General features: G+C 40.3%; 1 protein-coding gene across 1 annotated transcript; it reads left to right on the top strand.

Annotated features, from left to right (window-relative positions):
• Nucleotides 1-1,210: 1,210 nt before the first annotated feature.
• Nucleotides 1,211-1,450, top strand: COX7B2 (cytochrome c oxidase subunit 7B2). The gene has a single exon (XM_088836048.1). It carries the CDS (start codon nt 1,211-1,213, stop codon nt 1,448-1,450), a length of 240 nt encoding a protein of 79 aa, XP_088692174.1.
• Nucleotides 1,451-20,314: the final 18,864 nt, after the last annotated feature.

The raw sequence follows: 20,314 nt of genomic DNA, 5'->3' as shown, positions 1-20,314 counted from the left end.
CACAGAGAAGAGAAATTAACAGAAAGGACTCCTCCATGCATTTATGCTTCTATGTCTCTTGTTTAGTGTAACTATCTGTTTGAAAAATAGAATTATTAGGGCTATTATGGTCATGTACATCTGATTTCATGATTTGGGGTCTTGTTTTCGGTTTTAACTTCTTATGAGAATACCAATGTTCATTTATATTTCAGATTGACTCAAAAATATTCTTCCTTAATTTTCTTGTCAGCTACTGGGTATGCAAAATTACATTCTTTGCTCCAAGATTTTTCAGATTATTGCAGGAGAATATAAAGATAATTCTTTAAGAGAATGATAAGACAAACCACAGGCCAGAAGAAAATATTTGCAAAAGACATATATGATAAAAGACTGTAGGTTCATTGCAACAAATATAACAAATGTGCTATGCTGGTACAGGATGGTAAAGGCATGCATGTATGGAGTCAGGAGACTATACTTTCTGTTCAATTTTTGTGAACCTGAAACTAAAGAAATTAAGTTTGTTTTTAAAATGATTAATGCATCATGCCAGATGGTATGAAAGAAGGGTTGTAAGAAGTGTAGAAGCCCAGAGAAGAGGGGCTTATTCAGCCTAGAGGGGTTTCAAGAAGACTTCATAGAACCGATGGCTTTTAGACCGGGATTTAAAGGTAAATAGACACGACTGAAGCGACAGCAGCAGCAGCAGCAGCAGCGGCAGCAGAAGTTGCCCTGTAGGAAAGTGCAAGGCAAGAATTACAGGTAGAGGTGAAGAAATGAGAAGGAGGTTTAGAAGGGAGGAAAGGAACAAGAAAAAAAGAGATAGGACATACTTGTGAATGCCTTGTAATTCTGACTAAAACTAGTGTTTTACTGTAGACATAGGCAGGTCATTGGACTAGTGTGGCATGTTGGAAATCTAAGCCATTTTATCAGCTGGACATTTTTGTCTCAGTTTGCCACTGAAGAAATTAAGGCAAAAAGAACTATATGAACTGCCCAAGTTCATATAGCTTATCAGTGGCAGAGCTAAGACTCAGATCAGACATCATGATATCAAAACTCAGCTGCCTGGCCACACTGCAGGAGATGGTGTGGGTAAAACCATCAAACTGGGAAGAACTAAATGTAGGTCAGATGTCATTGTCCACATTTTGTTTTTGCAGATTTCTTCGCAAGGAAATAGACCAGCAGCTTCAATCAACTTCAATTCTGTCATACCTTCATGATGTTTCCCTTGGTCAGAAATGCACTAAGTCGTCTCAGGATCCCAAGGATTCAACAGATTAGACAGAGTCACTCAAAACACTCACCAGATTTTCATGACAAATATGGTGATATCTTACTAGCCAGTGGAACCTCTTTCTGTCTTGTTACATGGGTATTTCTAGTCACACAGATTGGCATACAATGGGGCCGTTCCCCTGTTGGCAGAGTCACCCCACAAGAGTGGAATGAAGAGTAGCCATCACAGTTACTGTAATACAGAATTGTTTCAAGACCAACTTGTTATTTAAGCACTCTGCTGCTCATTAAAATATAGCATGATTGAAGAAATAAAATGCATGTTAAACTGTTGAAAAGTCATTGAAAATAGTCATTATTGTGTGTGAAAGCAAGGCAGTGGTGGTATGTATAGATTCCAGGGAATTATGAATAATAAATATTTGAAAGTAGAATTAATGAAACATGTACTTTTCTGGTTTAATGATTTACATATCCTTCAGCAGATATACATACATAGGTACTTTTCAGAGGGGCTTCCCAGGTGACACTAGTGGTAAAGAATCTCCCTGCCAAATTCAGGAGCTGCAGGAGACTTGGGTTTCATCCCTGAGTCTGGAAGATCCCTGGAGGAAGAAATGGCTACCCATTCCCGTATTCTTGCTGGAAGAATGTCATGGACAGAGGAGCCTGCTGGTCTACAGTCCATGGGGTCGCAAAAGAGTAGGACATGAATGAGCATCTGAGCACACACATACATTTTACAGATTTAATTGTCTTGCAAATCCTATTAAATCTTACTTTAAAACAATTCATATTTGACCATTTTTCCTTCCCTGATCTGAGCCACCATACTTTCACTGGGATTATTATAAAAACTTACTAGCCTGTCTCCTTTTCTTTACACTTGATGACCCCAAGCCTGCCCTGCACCCCCAAAGCCAGTCACATGCTATTTGAAGGACAACAGCAAGAATGATCATTTTAAAACATTAGTCTAGTTGAGCTTTCATGGTGGCTCAGACAGTAAAGAATATGTCTGAAATGCAGGAGACCTGGGTTCAATCCCTGGGTCAAGAACATCTCCTGGAGGAGGGCATGGCAACCCACTCCAATATTCTTGCCTGGAGAATCCCCGTGGATGGAGGAGCCTGACAGACTGCAGTCCATGGGGTCTCAAAGAGTCGGACACAACTGAGCAACAAAGCAGAACACAGTGATACTACTCCTTTCTTCAGAACCCTGCAGCTCCCCCTTCCCTCCAGAGTACCCAGAACCCTTCAGTGCTGCACTGTTCAGTTTCACCCTGATCAAGACTTCTGCATTTGCTTTTCTCTCTTCCTGGAATGCATTTCCTCCAGACCCTGTATGACTCACTCCATCACACATTTCTTTGGTTTTGTTTGCATACTGTCTTTTTCAGAGAAGGTCTCTGACTACACTTTTGAAAACTGCAAACCCTGCTTAGACCAGGCTTTATTTATCCTGTCTACTTGCTTTATTTTTCTCTACAGGATTTTCATCATCTGACACATAGGATATATTTTATTATTTATTGTCCGTGTATAAAACTCCATAAAAGCATAGGTTAGGGACTTGTTTTTTTTTTTTTTTTTTCATAACTTTATCCCTACAACAGGGCCTGATACATTAGGTCTTAAGTAATTACTGGTTGAATTAATGACTGATTTGAGATAATTCAAAGTCCTTCTTCTTAGTCTGAAAACAATACATTTGTTTACCACTGTGGGTTTGCAGTAATTCTTGGAGATTTTATTAGCATCTATTGCAAGGAGATCCAGCCAGTCCATTCTAAAGGAGATCAGTCCTGGGTGTTCATTGGAAGGACTGATGCTAAAGCTGAAACTGCAATACTTTGGCCACCTCATGCAAAGAGTTGACTCACTGGAAAAGAGTCTGATGCTAGGAGGGATTGGGGGCAGGAGGAGAAGGGGACGACAGAGAATGAGATGGTTGGATGGCATCACCAACTCGATGGACATGAGTTTGAGTGAACTCCGGGAGTTGGTGATGGACAGGGAGGCCTGGCGTGCTGTGATTCATGGGGTCGCAAAGAGTCAGACACGACTGAGCAACTGAACTGAACTGATTGCTACTTTATAAAGTACCTTAAAATTTAGTGATTTGAAACAACAAACATTTATTATCTCACAGTTGCTGTGGGTCAAGAATCTGGGTATGACTTAGCTGGTTATCTCAGGTCCAGGATCCTAGACTTCTTCAAAGTATCAGACAGGGCTGTTATTATTTTAAGACACAACTGAGGGAGGATCCATATCCAAATTCACTCATATGACTGTTTACTGGTCTGAGCGCCTGACTGGATTGTGGCTGGACACATCAGTGTCTTGTCATGTCGGTCTCTCAATAGAGCTTATAATGCAACAGAATAAGAGAGGGTGTCCAAGACAGAAGCTTCAGTCTTTTTGTAACCTAATCTTGCAAGTAACATTCCATCACCTGCACCATATTTTGTTTATTATAAATGAAATACTAAATCAAGGCCGTGCAAAAGGGGAGGGAAATTTACAAGCGCATGATTGCTTCAAGGCAAGGATCTGGAACTATCTTATGAGAGACTTACTACCTCTTACTAGAGTGACTAGACCACCTCCTACTCCTGGATGATCAACTTCAAGATAAGTGTACTGTTCCTCAAGCTCAAATACATATTGGTATCATTAGTCTCTGGATAAAGGACACATTCCTCCCCATTATTACTATTTGAGAGTTTTCTAGAATCTTTCTGAGTTGTGTAATTTATAGGTCTTTGAGGAATGCCCATTTTCAGTTTTGTCAGTATTACTAAGTTATTCCCCAAAGTGGTTAGTTTACATTTTAAGCAATGATATGTACAACTTCTTGTTTCACATCCAAACTCACTCTTAGAGTTTTCATACATTTTAATATTTTCTACTTTGATGAGCATGAAATCATAGCTCATACTTTGTTTTCTTGATAATTGATGAGGTCAATCATCTTGTGTTAGCTTTTTGTGTTTGGGATTTTTTTGTGTATATAAACTTTCTATTTGTTCCTTTTTGCCATTTTTCTATTATTTACCTTAATCATATGCAGAAAATTTTGTATATTCTTCATACTATTAATGATTATATCAGTCAGGATTGAATCAGAGAGATAGAAGCAGTGTAAATAGTATAGACTATAGAGCTAGAAGAGAAGTTTTTACAAGGCTGTTGTCTTTGGTACTGAAAAAGTTCTCAGTAAAGGAGGAAAGCTGAACATCAGTTAAGGGAGTGCTGGGGCCAACAGGAATTGAGAAGGATGCACTAGAACCATGGCTATAAACTGGAAACTGCCTCTTTCTCACTGTCTCTTAATTGAGATTACAAGGCTGCCTTGTGGAAGAAGCTAGACCCCTTCACTGGAGAAGGCAATGGGAAGCCACTCCAGTACTCTTGCCTAGAAAATCCCATGGATGGAGGAGCCTGGTAGGCTGCAGTCTGTGGGGTCGTTAAGGGTCGGACACGACTGAGCGAATTCACTTTCACTTTTCACTTTCACACATTGGAGAAGGAAATGGCAACCCACTCCAGTGTTCTTGCCCGGAGAATCCCAGGGACGGGGGAGCCTGGTGGGCTTCTGTTTATGGTGTCACACAGAGTCGGACATGACTGAAGTGACTTAGCAGCAGCAGCAGAGCTCTTCACAGTGGAACTGCACATTGACCTGGCTCAGGACTCAAAAGAGCTGGAGAAAAACAGGCAGGCACTACAGGCGCAGGTGCTGTTTCTTAACAATCAAGCCAGAAGATCAGTAACAGCATACGCAAGCTGCCACAGTGCAGGGCCAGTTCAGTTCAGTTCAGTCGCTCAGTGGTGTCCGACTCTGCAACCCCGTGAACCGAGGCACGCCAGGCCTCCCTGTCCATCACCAACTCCTGGAGTCCACCCAAACACACATCCATTGAGTCGGTGATGCCATCCAACCATCTCATCCTCTGTTGACCCATTCTCCTCCTGCCCTCAATGTTTCCCAACATCAGGGTCTTTTCAAATGAGTCAACTCTTCGCATCAGGTGGCCAAAATACATCAGCATCAGTCCCTTCAATGAACACCCAGGATTGATCTCCTTTAGAATGGACTGGTTGGATCTCCTTGCAGTCCAAGGGACTATCAAGAGTCTTCTCTAACACCACAGTTCAAAAGCATCAATTCTTCGGCGTTCAGCTTTTTTTATAGTCCAACTCTCACATCCATTTATGACTACTGAAAGAACAATAACCTTGACTAGACAGACCTTGGCGGATAAAGTAATGTCTCTGCTTTTTAATATGCTGTCTAGGTTGGTCATAACTTTCCTTCCAAGGAGTAAGTGTCTTTTAATTTCATGGCTGCAATCACCATCTGAAGTGATTGTAGAGCCCAGAAAATTAAAGTCAGCCACTGTTTCCACTGTTTTGCCATCTATTTGCCATGAAGTGATGGGTCCAGATGCCATGATCTTAGTTTTCGGAATGTTGAGCTTTAAGCCAACTTTTTCACTCTCCTCTTTCACTTTCATCAAGAGGCTTTTTAGTTCCTCTTCCCTTTCTGCCATAAGGATGGTGTCATCTGCATATCTGAGGTTATTGGTATTTCTCCCGGCAATCTTGATTCCAGCTCGTGCTTCTTCCAGCCCAGCGTTTCTCATAATGTACTCTGCATATAAATTAAATAAGCAGGGTGACAGTATACAGCCTTGACGTACTCCTTTTCCTATTTGGAAACAGTGTGTGGTTCCCTGTCTAGTTCTAACTGTTGCTTCCTGACCTGCATACAGGTTTCTCAAGAGGCAGATCAGTTGGTCTGGTATTCCCATCTCTTGAAAAATTTTCCACAGTTTGTTGTGATCCACACAGTCAAAGGCTTTGGCATAGTCAGTGAAGCAGAAATAGATGTTTTTCTGGAACTCTCTTGCTTTTTCGATGATCCAATGGATGTTGGCAACTTGATCTCTGGTTTCTGGCTATTCTAAAACCAGTTTGAACATCTGGAAGTGCACGGTTCACATATTGCTGAAGCCTCGTTTGTAGAATTTTGAGCATTGCTTTACTGGCGTGTGAGATGAGTCCAATTGTGCGGTAGTTTGAGCATTCTTTGACATTGCCTTTCTTTGAGATTGGAATGAAGCCTGACCTTTTCCAGTCCTGTGGCCACTGCTGAGTTTTCCAAATTTGCTGACATATTGAGTACAGCACTTTCACAGCATCATCTTTCAGGATTTGCTCTATACCAAACTTCCAAGTGTAAAATGGATGGTGGTTCATGTCCACTATCCCTATCTCATGCATCTCTCTTGTAGCCAGTCCTAACCTGAAACCATAGAGAGGAGGGAATTCTGGAAAAAGTAGTTCAATCCTAGCTAAGTTGACATTTAAAAAGCTACGGTAATCCACCACTTGTCAACTTGCCACCTGTGCCAGTACTCGTATTTCAAATAAAGACAGTAGCAAAAATAAGCTTTCACCCAACACAATGCAACTGTCTGTCTTAAAATTAATGTACTAATCCTATCCTTAAAAGAGGACACCACAAATACCCTTTATCTGTGGCAGGGTGGCACCCTCAACTTCCAGTTTAGTGGAACTGTTGCTGTGATCTCTACTGGAAAAGACTTCTAGACCAGCAAAACTCTAAAGTTACAGGGACAGGAAACAAATGCTTCCCTAGTGTAGTGCTAGGGGTGATTGTGGAAAAGCAGCTCTAATCTCCATCTCTTGATTTCCAGGCCTGTGAATCTCAGCTCTGGGAAATAGCACCGTGTATTTTTTGGTTATTTAAAGCAAGTCCAACATCTTGGGAGACATTACTTCAGCCTGGCAAGGTAGTGTGGCCCAGTTGTTGCAGTCACTAACACTTCAAAAATGTCCCATTACCATTTTATCAGTGATGGGAAACGTGTTAGTATTAGTGACTCCCAGAAGCATAAACCCATTACTATACTACATTTACTATAAAGTAAGCTTCTTGGTCAGAATCAGTGCTGTGTTACATACCATGGTACTAAGTAAGACACTTTGTAAGTTAATGGCTGATGGTATTCACAGAACAGTCACAGGGAGAGGAGGTAAATTGACGTCGTTAGTAAGTGTGTATTCAAATGAGCGTCGTTAGTAAGTGTGTATTCAAATGAGAACAAAATGTTGCCTGTTCCATGATGGAAATGTCTAATGAAATCAACCTAGCACTGATAGCTAGCTGACTCCTTCCTTTCCTCTAAGGAATTATTGTCCAGTAAAGGTGCAGTGTTGGTCTATTCATTTGATAAATTGGGCACTCAACAGTGACTATAGCCAGACTAACCTTGATGAGTGCGAGTCCACGTTATTGATCACACACAGTCTCCCTACCTGCTGTCATGACCACTTTGTCTCTGAGCCATTGTGAAAGCACAGGGTGTCTGAGTGTGATAGCCACAAGAAGGGATCATCTTGTCCACCTGAGCATTAAGATAGATACACTTCTGATAAGTATCCTTTTGGTGAGCATTTACACGGGACCTGAATATCTTCCTATTCTGTGCTCATTTAGAGAAATCTGTTACATAATCCATTCCCAGACTTGTCACCATTTTTCCAATAGTGTTGCTTCTAATTCCCTGACCAGCTTGCCAAACCATTAGGTGGTATCCATGACCAGGTGTATGGTTGTACCTCCAACTAAGCAACAACTCTGTGTACTATTTCATGTATTGCCTACCAAGGAGATTTCCCTTCTTCAGGGACAATTGGTAATTATTGCTGAAGCTGTCTGCTTTCAGGTAGGGCCAGCATATTTTGTAGAACCAGATCTGAATTCTTCCTCATTCAGATGGCTTATGAACCTATAAATCCTAGATTTTTAAGTGACATGAGACTTTCCCAAACCTACAATGTGTAAACAGTGGAACCTGGAGTCAAACTTTAGAATATGTTATTTTACTTCAAGTTACACTGTCTCTCAGTGTTTCTTAAAGTGTACAGCTTGGACATTCCAGAGAAGGATTCAAGCTGGAGCTGGAGAAGATAGGGAGTTATCATAGATTGTTGTGAAAACCATGGGGGTGAAAAACAGTATCAAGAGAGTATATCATATATCAACAAGGTGGAGGAGGAAATGGCAATCCACTCCAGTATTCTTGCTTGGAGAATTCCATGGACAGAGGAGCCTGGTGGGCTACAGTCCATGGGGTCTCAAAGAGTCAGACACGACTGAGTGTCCAAAACTTGTATCAACACAGACACAGACACATATCAACAAGGAAGCAGGTATAGGGAATACATGAAGTATGCAATGGATACTATATTTTTAAATGGCAATTACTTTATGTTCACCTGGAATATTTTCTAATTTGAAATGAGAATGAAAGCCTATCTCTTTAGGCTTATATATGCATATGTAAGTATGGGCACGCATGAATGGGAATGTGTGTGTGGAGTGTGCATATTTAGGTATACAGATATAGACACACATCTATTTCGATATACACACATACATACATACATGTTTTTTAAATTTATTTTAAGGAATGTCTATACACATAAATGGACTTCCCTGGTGGCTCAGATGGTAAAACGTCTGCCTACAATGCAGGAGACCCGGGTTCAATCCCTAGGTCGGGAAGATCCCCTGGAGAAGGAAATGGCAACCCACTCCAGTGTTCTTGCCTGGAAAATCCCATGGATGGAGGAGCCTAGTAGGCTTACCATTCATAGGATCGCAAAGAGCTGGACACAACTGAGCAACTTCACTTTCACTTTCCTATAAATAAGTTTTATTTTAATATTAAAATTTGTGACTACTGGTCTCTTACGAGAAATTGAAATATTGAATTTTTTGCTATTTCTATCTTTTCCCACTGGATTATTATAATCTGATCAGACATAAAACCAAATTCAGGCTGTTTTATTATTCTCCATGTGTCTTAAAACTAACTTTTGAATACATTTATCAAATTTTCAGCCACGATGTAATTTTTATAGTATCTCATACACTTCTTGGAAGATTAATTTATATTATTAAAATGTTGCTGGTTTTGTTCAGTCACTAAGTCGTGTTCAGCTCTTTGAGACCCCATGGACTGAAGCACTCCAGGCTTTCCTGTCCTTCACTATCTTCCAGAGTTTGCTCAAATTCATGTCCATTGAATCAGTGAGGCCATCCAACCATCTCATCCTCTGCTGCTTTCTTCTCCTATTGCCTCCCATCTTTCCCACATCAGAGTCTTTTCCAATAGGTCAACTCTTCACATCAGGTGGCCAAAGTATTGGAGCTTCAACTTCAACATCAGGGCTCCCAATGAATGCTCAGGGTTGATTTCCTTTAGGATTGACTGGCTTGATCTCTTTGCTGTACAAGGGACTCTTGGAGTCCTCTCCAGCACCACAATTCAAAAACATCAATTCTTTGGCACTCAGCCTTCTTCATGGTCCACCTCTCACATCCATACATGACTACTGGAAAACCATAGCTTGACTGTATGGACTTTCATCAACAACGTGATATCTCTGCTTATTAATATGCTATCTATATTTGTCATAGCTTTTCTTCCATGGAGCAAGTGTCTTAATTTCATGGCTGCAGTCAGCATACACAGTGATTTTGGAACCCAACAAAATAAAATCAGCCACTGTTATCATTTCTTCCCCATCTATTTGCATGAAGTGATGGAACCAAATGCCATGACCTTAATTTTTTGAATGTTGAGTTTTAAATCAGCTTTTTCACTCTCCTCTTTGGTGGCTCAGACAGTGAAGAATCTGCCTGCAACACGGTAGACCTGGGTTTGATCCCTGGCTTGGGAAGATCCCCTGGAGAAGGAATGGCTACCCACTTCAGTATTCTTGCCCAGAGAATTTCATGGACAGAGGACACTGGCAGGCTACAGTCCATGGGGTTGCAAAGAGTCAGACACAACTGAGTGACTAATACTTTCACTTTCACCCTCATAAAAGGCTCTTTAGTTCCTCTTTGCTTTCTTCCATTAGAGTGGTATCATCTGTATATCTGAGGTTTTTGATATCTCTCCTGACAAGCTTTCTTCCAGCTTGTGATTCATCCAGCCTGGCGCTTCACATGATGTACTCTACATAGAAGTTGAATAACCTGGGTGAAAATATAAAACCTTAACAAACTCCTTTCCCAATTTTGAACCGGTCTGTTGTTCCATGTCTGTTCTAACTGTTGCTTCTTGACCTGCATACAGGTTTCTCTGGAGGCAGGTAAGGTGGTCTGCTATTACCATCTCTTTAAGAATTTCCCACAGTTTGTTGTGATCCACACAGTTAAAGGCTTTAGTGTTGCCAGTGAAACAGAAGTTAATCTTTTTCTGGAATTCCTTTGCTTTTCTTATGATCCAATGGATGTTGGCGATTTGTTCTCTGCCTTTTCTAAATCCAGCTTGTACATCTGGAAGTTCTTGGTTCACCTACTGTTAAAACCTAACTTGAAGAATTTTGAGCATTACCTTGCTAGCATGTAAAATGAGCACAGTTGTAAGGTAGATTGAACATTCTTGGTAGCTCAGCTGGTAAAGAATCTGTCTGCAATGTAGGAGACCCTGGTTTGAACCCGAGGTTGGGAAGATCCCCTGGATAATGAATAAATTATGCCCTCCAGTATTGTTAGGCTTCCCTGATAGCTCAAATGATAAAAAATCTGCCTGCAATACAGGAGACCTGGGTTCAATTCCTGGGTGGGGAAGATCCGCTGGAGAAGGGATACCAGCGCTGGTATTCCTGCATGGAGAATTCCATGTACGGAGGATCCTGGCAGGCTACAGTACATGGGGTTGCAGAGTCAGACATGACTGAGCGACTTTCACTTGCACTTGCACATTCTTTGGCATTGTCTTTCTTTGAGATTGGAATGAAAACTGACATTTTCCAGTATTGTGGCCACTGCTGAGTTTTCCAAATTTGCTGGCATATTGAGTGCAACACTTTAGCAGCAGCATCTTTGGTGATTTGAAATAGCTCAGCTGAAATTCCATCACTTCCATTATCTTTGTTCATAATAATGCTTCCTAAGGCCCACTTGACTTCACACTCCAGGATGGCTGGCTTTAGGTGAGTGACCACACCACTGTGGTTATCTGGGTCATTAAGACCTTTTTGTACAGTTCTGTGTATTCTTGCACTTCTTGATCTGCTTCTGTTAGATCCTTGCTGTTTTTGTCTAGTCTTTTCCATTCTGTTATTTTGCTCTATTTCTTTGCACTATTCACCAAAGAAGGCTTTCTTATCTCTCCTTACTTATCTCCCGAACGCTGCATTCAGTTGGGTATATCTTTCCCTTTCTCCTTTGTCTTTCACTTCTTTTTTCCAGCTATTTGTAAGGCCTCCTCAGACAACCATTTTGCCTTCTTGCATTTCTTTTTCTTTGTGATAGTTTTGATCACTGCCTCCTTTAGAATGTTATGAACCTTTGTCCATAGTTTTTCAGGCACTCTATCAGATCTAATCCCCTGAATCTATTTGTCATCTCCATTGTATGATCATAAGTGATCTGATCTAGATCATACCTGAATGGCCTAGTGGTTTTTCCTACTTTCTTCAATTTAAGTCTGAATTTTACAACAAGGAGCTCATGATCTGAGCCACAATCAGCTCCAGGTCTTGTTTTTAGCTGACTATATGGAGCTTTTCCATTTTCGACTGCAAAGATAATAAGCAATCTGATTTCAGTATTGACTGTCTGATCATGTCCATGTGCAGAGTCAGCTCTCGGATTGTTGGAAGTGTGTGTTTGCTTTGACCAGGGTGTTCTCTTGGCAAAACTCTGTTAACCCTTACTCTGCTTCATTTTATAATCCAAGGCCAGCTTGCCTGTTACTCCAGGTATGTGACAACATCTTTAGTATAATTGTTCTCCGGTTTCTGAGTCTCCCACCTGGCAGCTCTATGATAGCACTTCAGGCTCTATGGTAGGGCTAATGGTGCCCTCCTCCCAAAGGACTTATGCCAGCACACCGACCTTCCTAGGACTGCTGTTACCAGTGCTCCTGTGCTGCGGCAGGCCACTGCTGACCCACGCCTCCACAGGAGACCCTCAAACACTTACAAGCAAGTCTGGCTCAGTCTTTTGTGGGAGTTACTGCTCCTTTCCCCTGGGTCTTGGTACGTATGAGGTTTTGTTTGTGTCCTCCAAGGGTCTCTGGTGGATATGGGGTTTGATTTTAACATCCTTTTGATGTGATTCCTACTGTCTCATTGTGGCTTCTCATTTGTCCTTGGACATGGGGGATCTTTTTTTGCTGGGTTGCAACATCTTCCTATCGATGACTCTTCAGCAGCTAGTTGCAATTTTTGTGTTCTCACAGGAGAATATGAGCACACATTCTTCTACTCCACCATCTTGTATATAATATTATGAGGAAAATATTACTTGGAAATTACTGAATATATTTGCTTGCTGCCATCAAAGGAGTAGAACTTCATTCTGACACTTTCTTTATTTTCAAAAACTATGCTAGTAAGGCTACACTTTGCTACTGGGCTCAAGTATGAATAATAAGTGAAGCTAGAATAATTAAAGCTTTCTGTATCTACATGCTCTTATAGTTGTTGAAGCACTGAATATTTTTCTTATTTGAAATTTATAGAATACATAAGTTTGTCATGTATCCTGTTGAATAAATGTATATCTGTGATTAGTCATGGGTTGGTTAAGTTTGGATGTCATCCAAAATTGAAGATAGAGATAGAAACCACATCCCTCAGCCTTTGGTCTGCTGTCCCACTAGAATTTCACATGCTTCTAAGAAAAGACAACCCTGATCTCCTCCCTTGGGATGATGGTAAATTGATAAATAACTGGAAGGGCTGCATGCCAACTATTGGGAAGACTGGTAAGTTAGAGCCAGGCTGGAGAACAGGACTGAAAGGGTGGTGTGTGTGTGTGATCAGTCTAATTTATGTGCACGCACCCACTTTAATGTGATTTGAATATGAGGTCCAGCATGTACTAATTAACAGAAATGACAGAAGCTATCCAAAAAGTATGAATTATAAGTAAAGAGATATCTCTGTGCTAAATTTTTCACTCATGTCATTAACTGATGTAACAGATGCAATGTGTGCCATCTTCAAAGATGTGACGTAAGAAAACTGAGGTGGAGATGACAAGCTAGTTCTTAGCAGCCACTGTTAAAACAGATTTCAGTAGAAAATTCCCCCTTTTAAGGGAAATTTCTGCTAAATTTAGAACTGTTTAAGTATCATGTTAGTTCCTCATTTGTTACAAGCATAGGAAATAGCATAGATGTTCGACCTACATCATAAAATCTTTCATGTTTTGCAATAACAGCAGTTGCTTTCCTTAGTCGGGGGGTACATTAATTTGAGCAGTTATGTGTTATTTGCCAATAACCTTTTACATTACAAAAAAAAAAAAAATCTGCAACTTCGTTTTCTTCTCCTATCTGGAAACCATAGAAACCAATGCGAAATTACAGCTAAGAAGTTCGTCACTGGGCTATCTCAAGCTGATCTCCATGGAAACATTTCACATTTTCTTGAAATGAAAGGTACTCCAATCAGACACAGCCATAACTGATGGGTGTCTGACAAATATGCCACCACCGCAAAAAGTGCACGGACATTTGTATTAGCTGACACATTAGGAGGAGTTTCAAAACTACTTCATAAAGGAGGACACTTAAATGGTAAGTGTGACACCAACTACAGAAATAAAAATACGGTTTTGAAAACAATGTTCTGTCACTCTATTTAAATATTTTTCTTTCTAGATTTTTGCATAAAAGGCAACTTCCTAAAATAGTATGGACTTCGAATTCAGAAAGATCTGTATTCCCAGCGTAACTCTGCCCTTTAGCAGTCTGGCTTCTCACTCCTAATTTTCTTATTATAAAGTTGAGGAAAATAATACCTGATTTATAGGTTTTGTTTGCTAGTGGGTTATGCTAAATGCTTAAAAAGCAATTATGAATTTTTAACTGGTTAAATGAATAAATGAGCGATGGAAGTATTGATGAGGGTAAGATTGAGGATTATATCAACCTTTTAATGAATGGTTAAGAGATGAAAGGTGAAAAGAGACTAAATAGGTGAAAGAGACCAAATAGGAATGTCAAGAGTTTTGACAATGATTTAATTCTAATAATACAATGATTATTCCTAACTCAAAATTTGAATAATCTCCAAAAAATTATTTTTAAGATTGCTGTTTGGAGCTTGGGTCATATGAATGGGGTGAAGAAGGGATTTCATCATATTATAGGAATGAGCCCTAAAATAAGCCCATAAGGTAAAAATCATATTTTCAAAAGTATCTTAAATTGCACATAACATTCAGTATCCATTTAATGTGGTCTGTTATACAAAGAATATACACAGTAACACACATTAACCAAGACATATTAACCATGACAAATATACAATATACCTCCATAGAGTGTGAGGGCATGTCCTTTTATGAGAGCAAAGTGAAACCAAAAAAGCACTCAGAAACACGTAGACTTACTGAGCAGAACAATAGATGGATTGTTCTGCTCTGTATTCACTATGCTTTTGTGTGTGTCTGTCATTCTGTATCTATGTTCCAGTCTCTTTAATCTCTCCCCATGCCTCTTTCCATTTTCGTGTCCTTCTGTTTCTGTCTCCAAGCCTATAAGCTGAATCTGATTAAATTAAACACATATATGATATGACTCCATTATATTACCATGGAAGCAATGTTAAAATTAAGCAGCTTTTAAACTTTCTCTGGTGCAACACATGCTGAGTGATGTAAAACAAACTTCTATGGGTGTATTCAGAATTTTATTTTTCCAAAAATAAGGCAAAAGGAACATGCATGTTAAGTCAGTTAAGAAGTCATGGATATTCATAAAAGTATTTTAAACACACACAATTTCATTAATTGTAGAATGATCAAACTTTTTAAGGAAATAACATGCATAAGCTGTACAATATGAAGAAGGACATGGTAACCCACTCTAGTATTCTGGCCTGGAGAATCCCAGGGACAGAGGAGCCTGGTGGGCTGCCGTCTATGGGGTTGCACAGAGTTGGACACGACTGAAGCGACTTAGCAGCAGCAGCAGCATATATATTAAAGACCTACATTTAAAAAAGTTTGCTTACTTTAGGTTAAGATAGACTTTCAGTTATGTTACAATATCCAGTGCATTACCTTTGACCACATACCTTTTTATCTCAGTGAAATAAATTCACATGTTAATATGTGTAAAAGGCATAAGTTAGGAAAACCTTATATCCACTCCAGTTTCTTTCTTTTTCTTTATATATCTACCTCCCTTACCTACTAAATAATTTGTGAATCTGATTTTTTAACTCTTCCGTTCCATTCTGTCGCTCACGTGTCCGAATCTTTGTGACCCCGTGGACTGTAGCCTACCAGGCTTCTCCATCCATGGGATTCTCCAGGCAAGAATACTGGATTGGGTTACCATTTCCTTCTCCAGGGGATCTTCCCGACCCAGGTATTAAACCCGGGTCTCCCGCATTGGAGCAGACGCTTTAACCTCTGAGCTACCAGGGAAGCCCTTTAGGACTTTAGTAATAAAGACATTACTTAATTTTTACATCACTTAATGTTAAAAGAGTGCTGGCTGGGATTACATGACATCCTGCCAATGTTTGTTTACTTCATGCATTCTCTAAATTGTGATATAAAGAAAATATTCTGTTCTGATAGCTCTAAAAATTAATCTCTAATGATACTGAAGAGCACTAAAAGCTGTTATCTCCAGTGGAATAGAATGGCCTCTGACCATAAGTGAATACCCAGTTGCTTCAGTTATGTCTGACTCTTTCCAACCATGCTTACAGTAGCCTGCCAGGCACCTCTGTCCGTGGGATTTTCCCAGCAAGAATCCTGGAGTGGGCTGCGATGCCCTTCTTCACAGGGGCTTCCTGATCCAGGGATTGAACCTGCATCTCCTGCATCTTCTGCACTGCAGGTGGATTCCTTACCTCTGAGCCACCGGGGAAGCCCACTGACTGTACACTTATTTTTAAAAGTTACTTATAAATTAAATTTATAAGAAACTACCCACTTCATATATCAATGAAAATTAATCTTCAGTGTATTTTCACAATCAGTCAGTTCAGTTCAGTTCAGTTGCTCAGTCGTGTCCGACTCTTTGCAACCCCATGAATCACAGCACACCTGTCCATTATTAACTCCTGGAGTTTACCCAAACTCATGTCATCAAGGTGGTGAAGCCATCCAGACATCTCATCCTCTGTCATCCCCTACTCCTCCTGCCCCCAATCCCTCTGAGCATCAGGGTCTTTTCCAATGAGTGAACTCTTCGCATGAGGTGGCCAAAGTATTGGAATTTCAGCTTCAACATCAGCCCTTCCAATGAACACCCAGGACTGATTTCCTTTAGAATGGACTAGTTGGATCTCCTTGCAGTCCAAGGGACTCTCAAGAGTCTTCTCCAACACCACAGTTCAAAAGCACCAATTCTTCGGCACTTAGCTTTCTTCACAGTCCAACTCTCACATCCATACATGACCACTGGAAAAACCATAGACTTGACTAGGCGGACCTTGGTTAGCAAAGTAATGTCTCTGCTTTTTAATATGCTATCTATGTTGGTCATAACTTTCCTTCCAAGGAGTATGTGTCTTTTAATTTCATGGCTGCAATCACCATCTGCAGTGATTTTGGAGCCCCAACAAGTAAAGTCAGCCACTGTTTCCACTGTTTCCCCATCTATTTGCCATGAAGTGATGGGACCAGATGCCATGATCTTCGTTTTCTGAATGTTGAGCTTCAAGCCAACTTTTTCACTCTCCTCTTTCACTTTCATCAAGAGGCCCTTTAGTACCTCTTCCCTTTCTGCCATAAGGGTGGTGTCATCTGCATATCAGAGGTTATTGGTATTTCTCCCGGCAATCTTGATTCCAGTTTGTGCTTCTTCCAGCCCAGCGTTTCTCATGATATACTCTGCATGTAAGTTAAATAAGCAGGGTGACAATATACAGCCTTGACATACTCCTTTATTATAACTTAAATACAAATAAATTTGTTATTTTCCTAATCTGACAACATAGAATGATTTGTTGAGCATGATAATTATTGCATAAATTAAAAAATAATAATAGTTTAGCTTTACTGTGTTGGGACAAACAGCATTACAACTTGACTAATTAAAGAATCAAACTAACAAGAAAAAAATATAATTTTATTTGCTAAATATTATCCAACTTCAGTGTTCAATTCTTGAGTTATTACCTGACAAGTGAAGAAACCAGGTAGCTCAGAGGGTAAAGTGTCTGCCTGTAGTGCGGGAGACCTGTGTTTGATCTCTGGGTTAGGAAGATCCCCTGGAGAAGGAAATGGCAGCCCACTCCAGTATTCTTGCCTGGAGAATCCCATGGATAGAGGAGCCTGGCAGGCTACAGTCCATGGGACTGCAGAGTTGGACAGGACTGAGTGACTAATACTTTCACTTTTCGCTTCTGTAAAATGAAAAAAAAAATGCTTTCAGTAGCCTTTAAAAGGCAGTTTCCAAGAGAATTGGGCAAAGAGAAATTTTATATTTTACACAACTATTCTGGTATATTACAGAAAATTTTAAAGCAAGATTATTTGCTTTGTCTTTATGTCACATATTTATGTTGTTGTTGTTCAGTCACTAAGCTGTGTCTGACTCTTTGCTACCCCATAGACTGCAACATGCCAGGCTTCCCTGTCCTTCACTGTCTCCCAGAATTTGATCAAATTCAAGTCCATTGAGTCAGTGATGCTATCCAACCATCTCATCCTCCACCACCTTCTTCCCCTTTTGTCTTCAAACTCTCCCAACAACAGGGTCTTTTCCAACGAGTTGGCTCATCACATCATGTGGCCAAAGTATTGGAGCTTCAGCTTCAGCATCAGTCCTTCCAATGAACACTCAGGGTTGATTTCCTTAGGATAGACTGGTCTGATCTCCTTGCTGTCCAAGAGACTCTCAAAAGTCTTCTCCAGCACCACAGCTCGAAAGCGTAAATTTTTTGGTGCTCAGCCTTCTTTTTGGTCCAATTCTCTCGTCCATACATGACTACTGGAAAAATCATAGCTTTGACTATACAGACCTTTGTTGGCACAGTGATGTCTCTGCTTTTTAATATGCTGTCTAGGTTTGTCATAGCTTTCCTTCTAAGGAGCAAGTATCTTTTTATTTCATGTCTACAATTACCATCCAATGATTTTAGAGCCCAAGAAAATAAAATCTACAACTGCTTCCACTTTTTCCCCATTTATTTGCTATGAAGTGGTGGGACTGGATGCCATGATCTTAGTTTTTTGAATATTGAGTTTTAAGTCAGGTTTTTCACTCTATTCTTTCATCTTCATCAAGAAGCTCTTTAGTTCCTTTATGCTTTCTGCCATTAGAGTGGTATCATCTGCGTATATGAGGTTGATATTCTCCTGGCAATCTTGATCCCAGCTTGTGATTCATCCAACCCAGTGTCTCACATGAAATACTCTGCATATAAGTTAAATTAACAGGGTGACAATATACAGCCTTAACATACTCCTTTCCTAATTTTAAATCAGCCTGTTGTTCCATGTCTGGTTCTAACTATTGCTTCTTGACCAGCCTACAAGTTTCTCAGGAGACTGGTTAGGAGTTCTGGTATTCCCATCTTTTTAAGAATTTTACATAGTTTATTGTGATCCACACAGTCAAAGGCTTTCATATAGAAAATGAAGCATAAAAAAGAAAATGAAGCAGAAGGAGATGTATTTCTGGAATTCCCTTGCTTTCTGTATGATCCAATGAATGTTGGCAATTTGATCTCTGGCTCCTCTGCCTCTTCAAAACTAGGCTTGTACACCTGGAAGTTCTTATTTCACATGCTGCTGAAGACTAGCTTGAAGAATTTTGAGCATAACCCTACTGGCATGTGAAACGGGTGCAGTTTTATGGTAGTTTGAACGTTTTTGGCATTGCCCTTCTTTGAGATTGGAATGAAAACACATTTTCCAGTTCTGTGGCCACTGCTGAGTTTCAAAATTTACTGACATATTGAGTGCAGCATTTTAACAGCACATCTTTTATGATTTGACATAGCAAAACTGAAATTCCATCACTTCCACTTGCTTTATTTTTTTAAATGCTTCCAAAGATCATGGCATCTGGTCCCATCACTTCATGGGAAATAGATGGGGAAACAGTGGAAACAATGTCAGACTTTATTTTTTTGGGCTCCAAAATCACTGCAGATGCTGATTGCAGCCAGGAAATTAAAAGACGCTTACTCCTTGGAAGGAAAGTTATGACCAACCTTGATAGTATATTAAAAAGCAGAGACATTACTTTGCCAACCAAGGTCCGTCTAGTCAAGGCTATGGTTTTTCCAGTGGTCATGTATGGATGTGAGAGTTGGACTGTGAAGAAAGCTGATCACCAAAGAATTGATGGTTTTGAACTGTGGTGTTGGAGACGACTCTTGAGAGTCCCTTGTACTGCAAGGAGATCCAACCAGTCCATTCTGAAGGAGATCGATCCTGGGTGTTCATTGGAAGGACTGATGCTAAAGCTGAAACTGCAATACTTTGGCCACCTCATGCGACGAGTTGACTCACTGGAAAAGACTCTGATTCTGGGAGGGATTGGGGGTGGGAGGAGAAGGGGAAGACAGAGAATGAGATGGCTGGATGGCATCACCGACTCGATGGATATGAGTTTAAGTGAACTCCATTAGTTGGTGATGGACAGGGAGGCCTGGCGTGCTGTGATTCATGGGTTCGCAAAGAGTCAGTTACGACTAAGCGACTGAACTGAACTAAAGGCCCACTTGACTTCACACTGTAGGATGTCTGACTCTAGGTGACTGTCCACACCAAGATGGTTATCTGGGTCATTAAGACCTTTTTTGTATAGTTTGTTTGTTTGTTATTCTTGCCATATCTTCTTAATCTCTTTTGTTTTTCTTAGGTCCTTACCATTTCTGTCCTTTATCATGTCTATTCTTTCATGACTTTACTAGCCTGTGAGATGAGTGCAGTTATGCGGTAGTTTGAGCATTCTTTGGCATTGCCTTTCTTTGGGATTGGAATGAAGACTGACCTTTTCCAGTCCTGTGGCCACTGCTGAGTTTTCCAAATTTGTTGG

The sequence above is a fragment of the Moschus berezovskii genome, chromosome 5, assembly GCF_049115385.1.
Source record: "Moschus berezovskii isolate FMDL1 chromosome 5, NW_MosBer_1.0, whole genome shotgun sequence".
NCBI classification, from domain to species: Eukaryota; Metazoa; Chordata; class Mammalia; order Artiodactyla; family Moschidae; genus Moschus; species Moschus berezovskii.
The sequence above is the reverse complement of the archived record's forward strand: the minus strand, read 5'-3'. Positions and strand labels throughout refer to the sequence as shown.

Excerpts from the sequence above, each read along its gene's own strand:
- COX7B2 (XM_088836048.1), top strand. The coding sequence starts at position 1,211 with ATGATGTTTCCCTTGGTCAGAAATGCACTAAGTCGTCTCAGGATCCCA.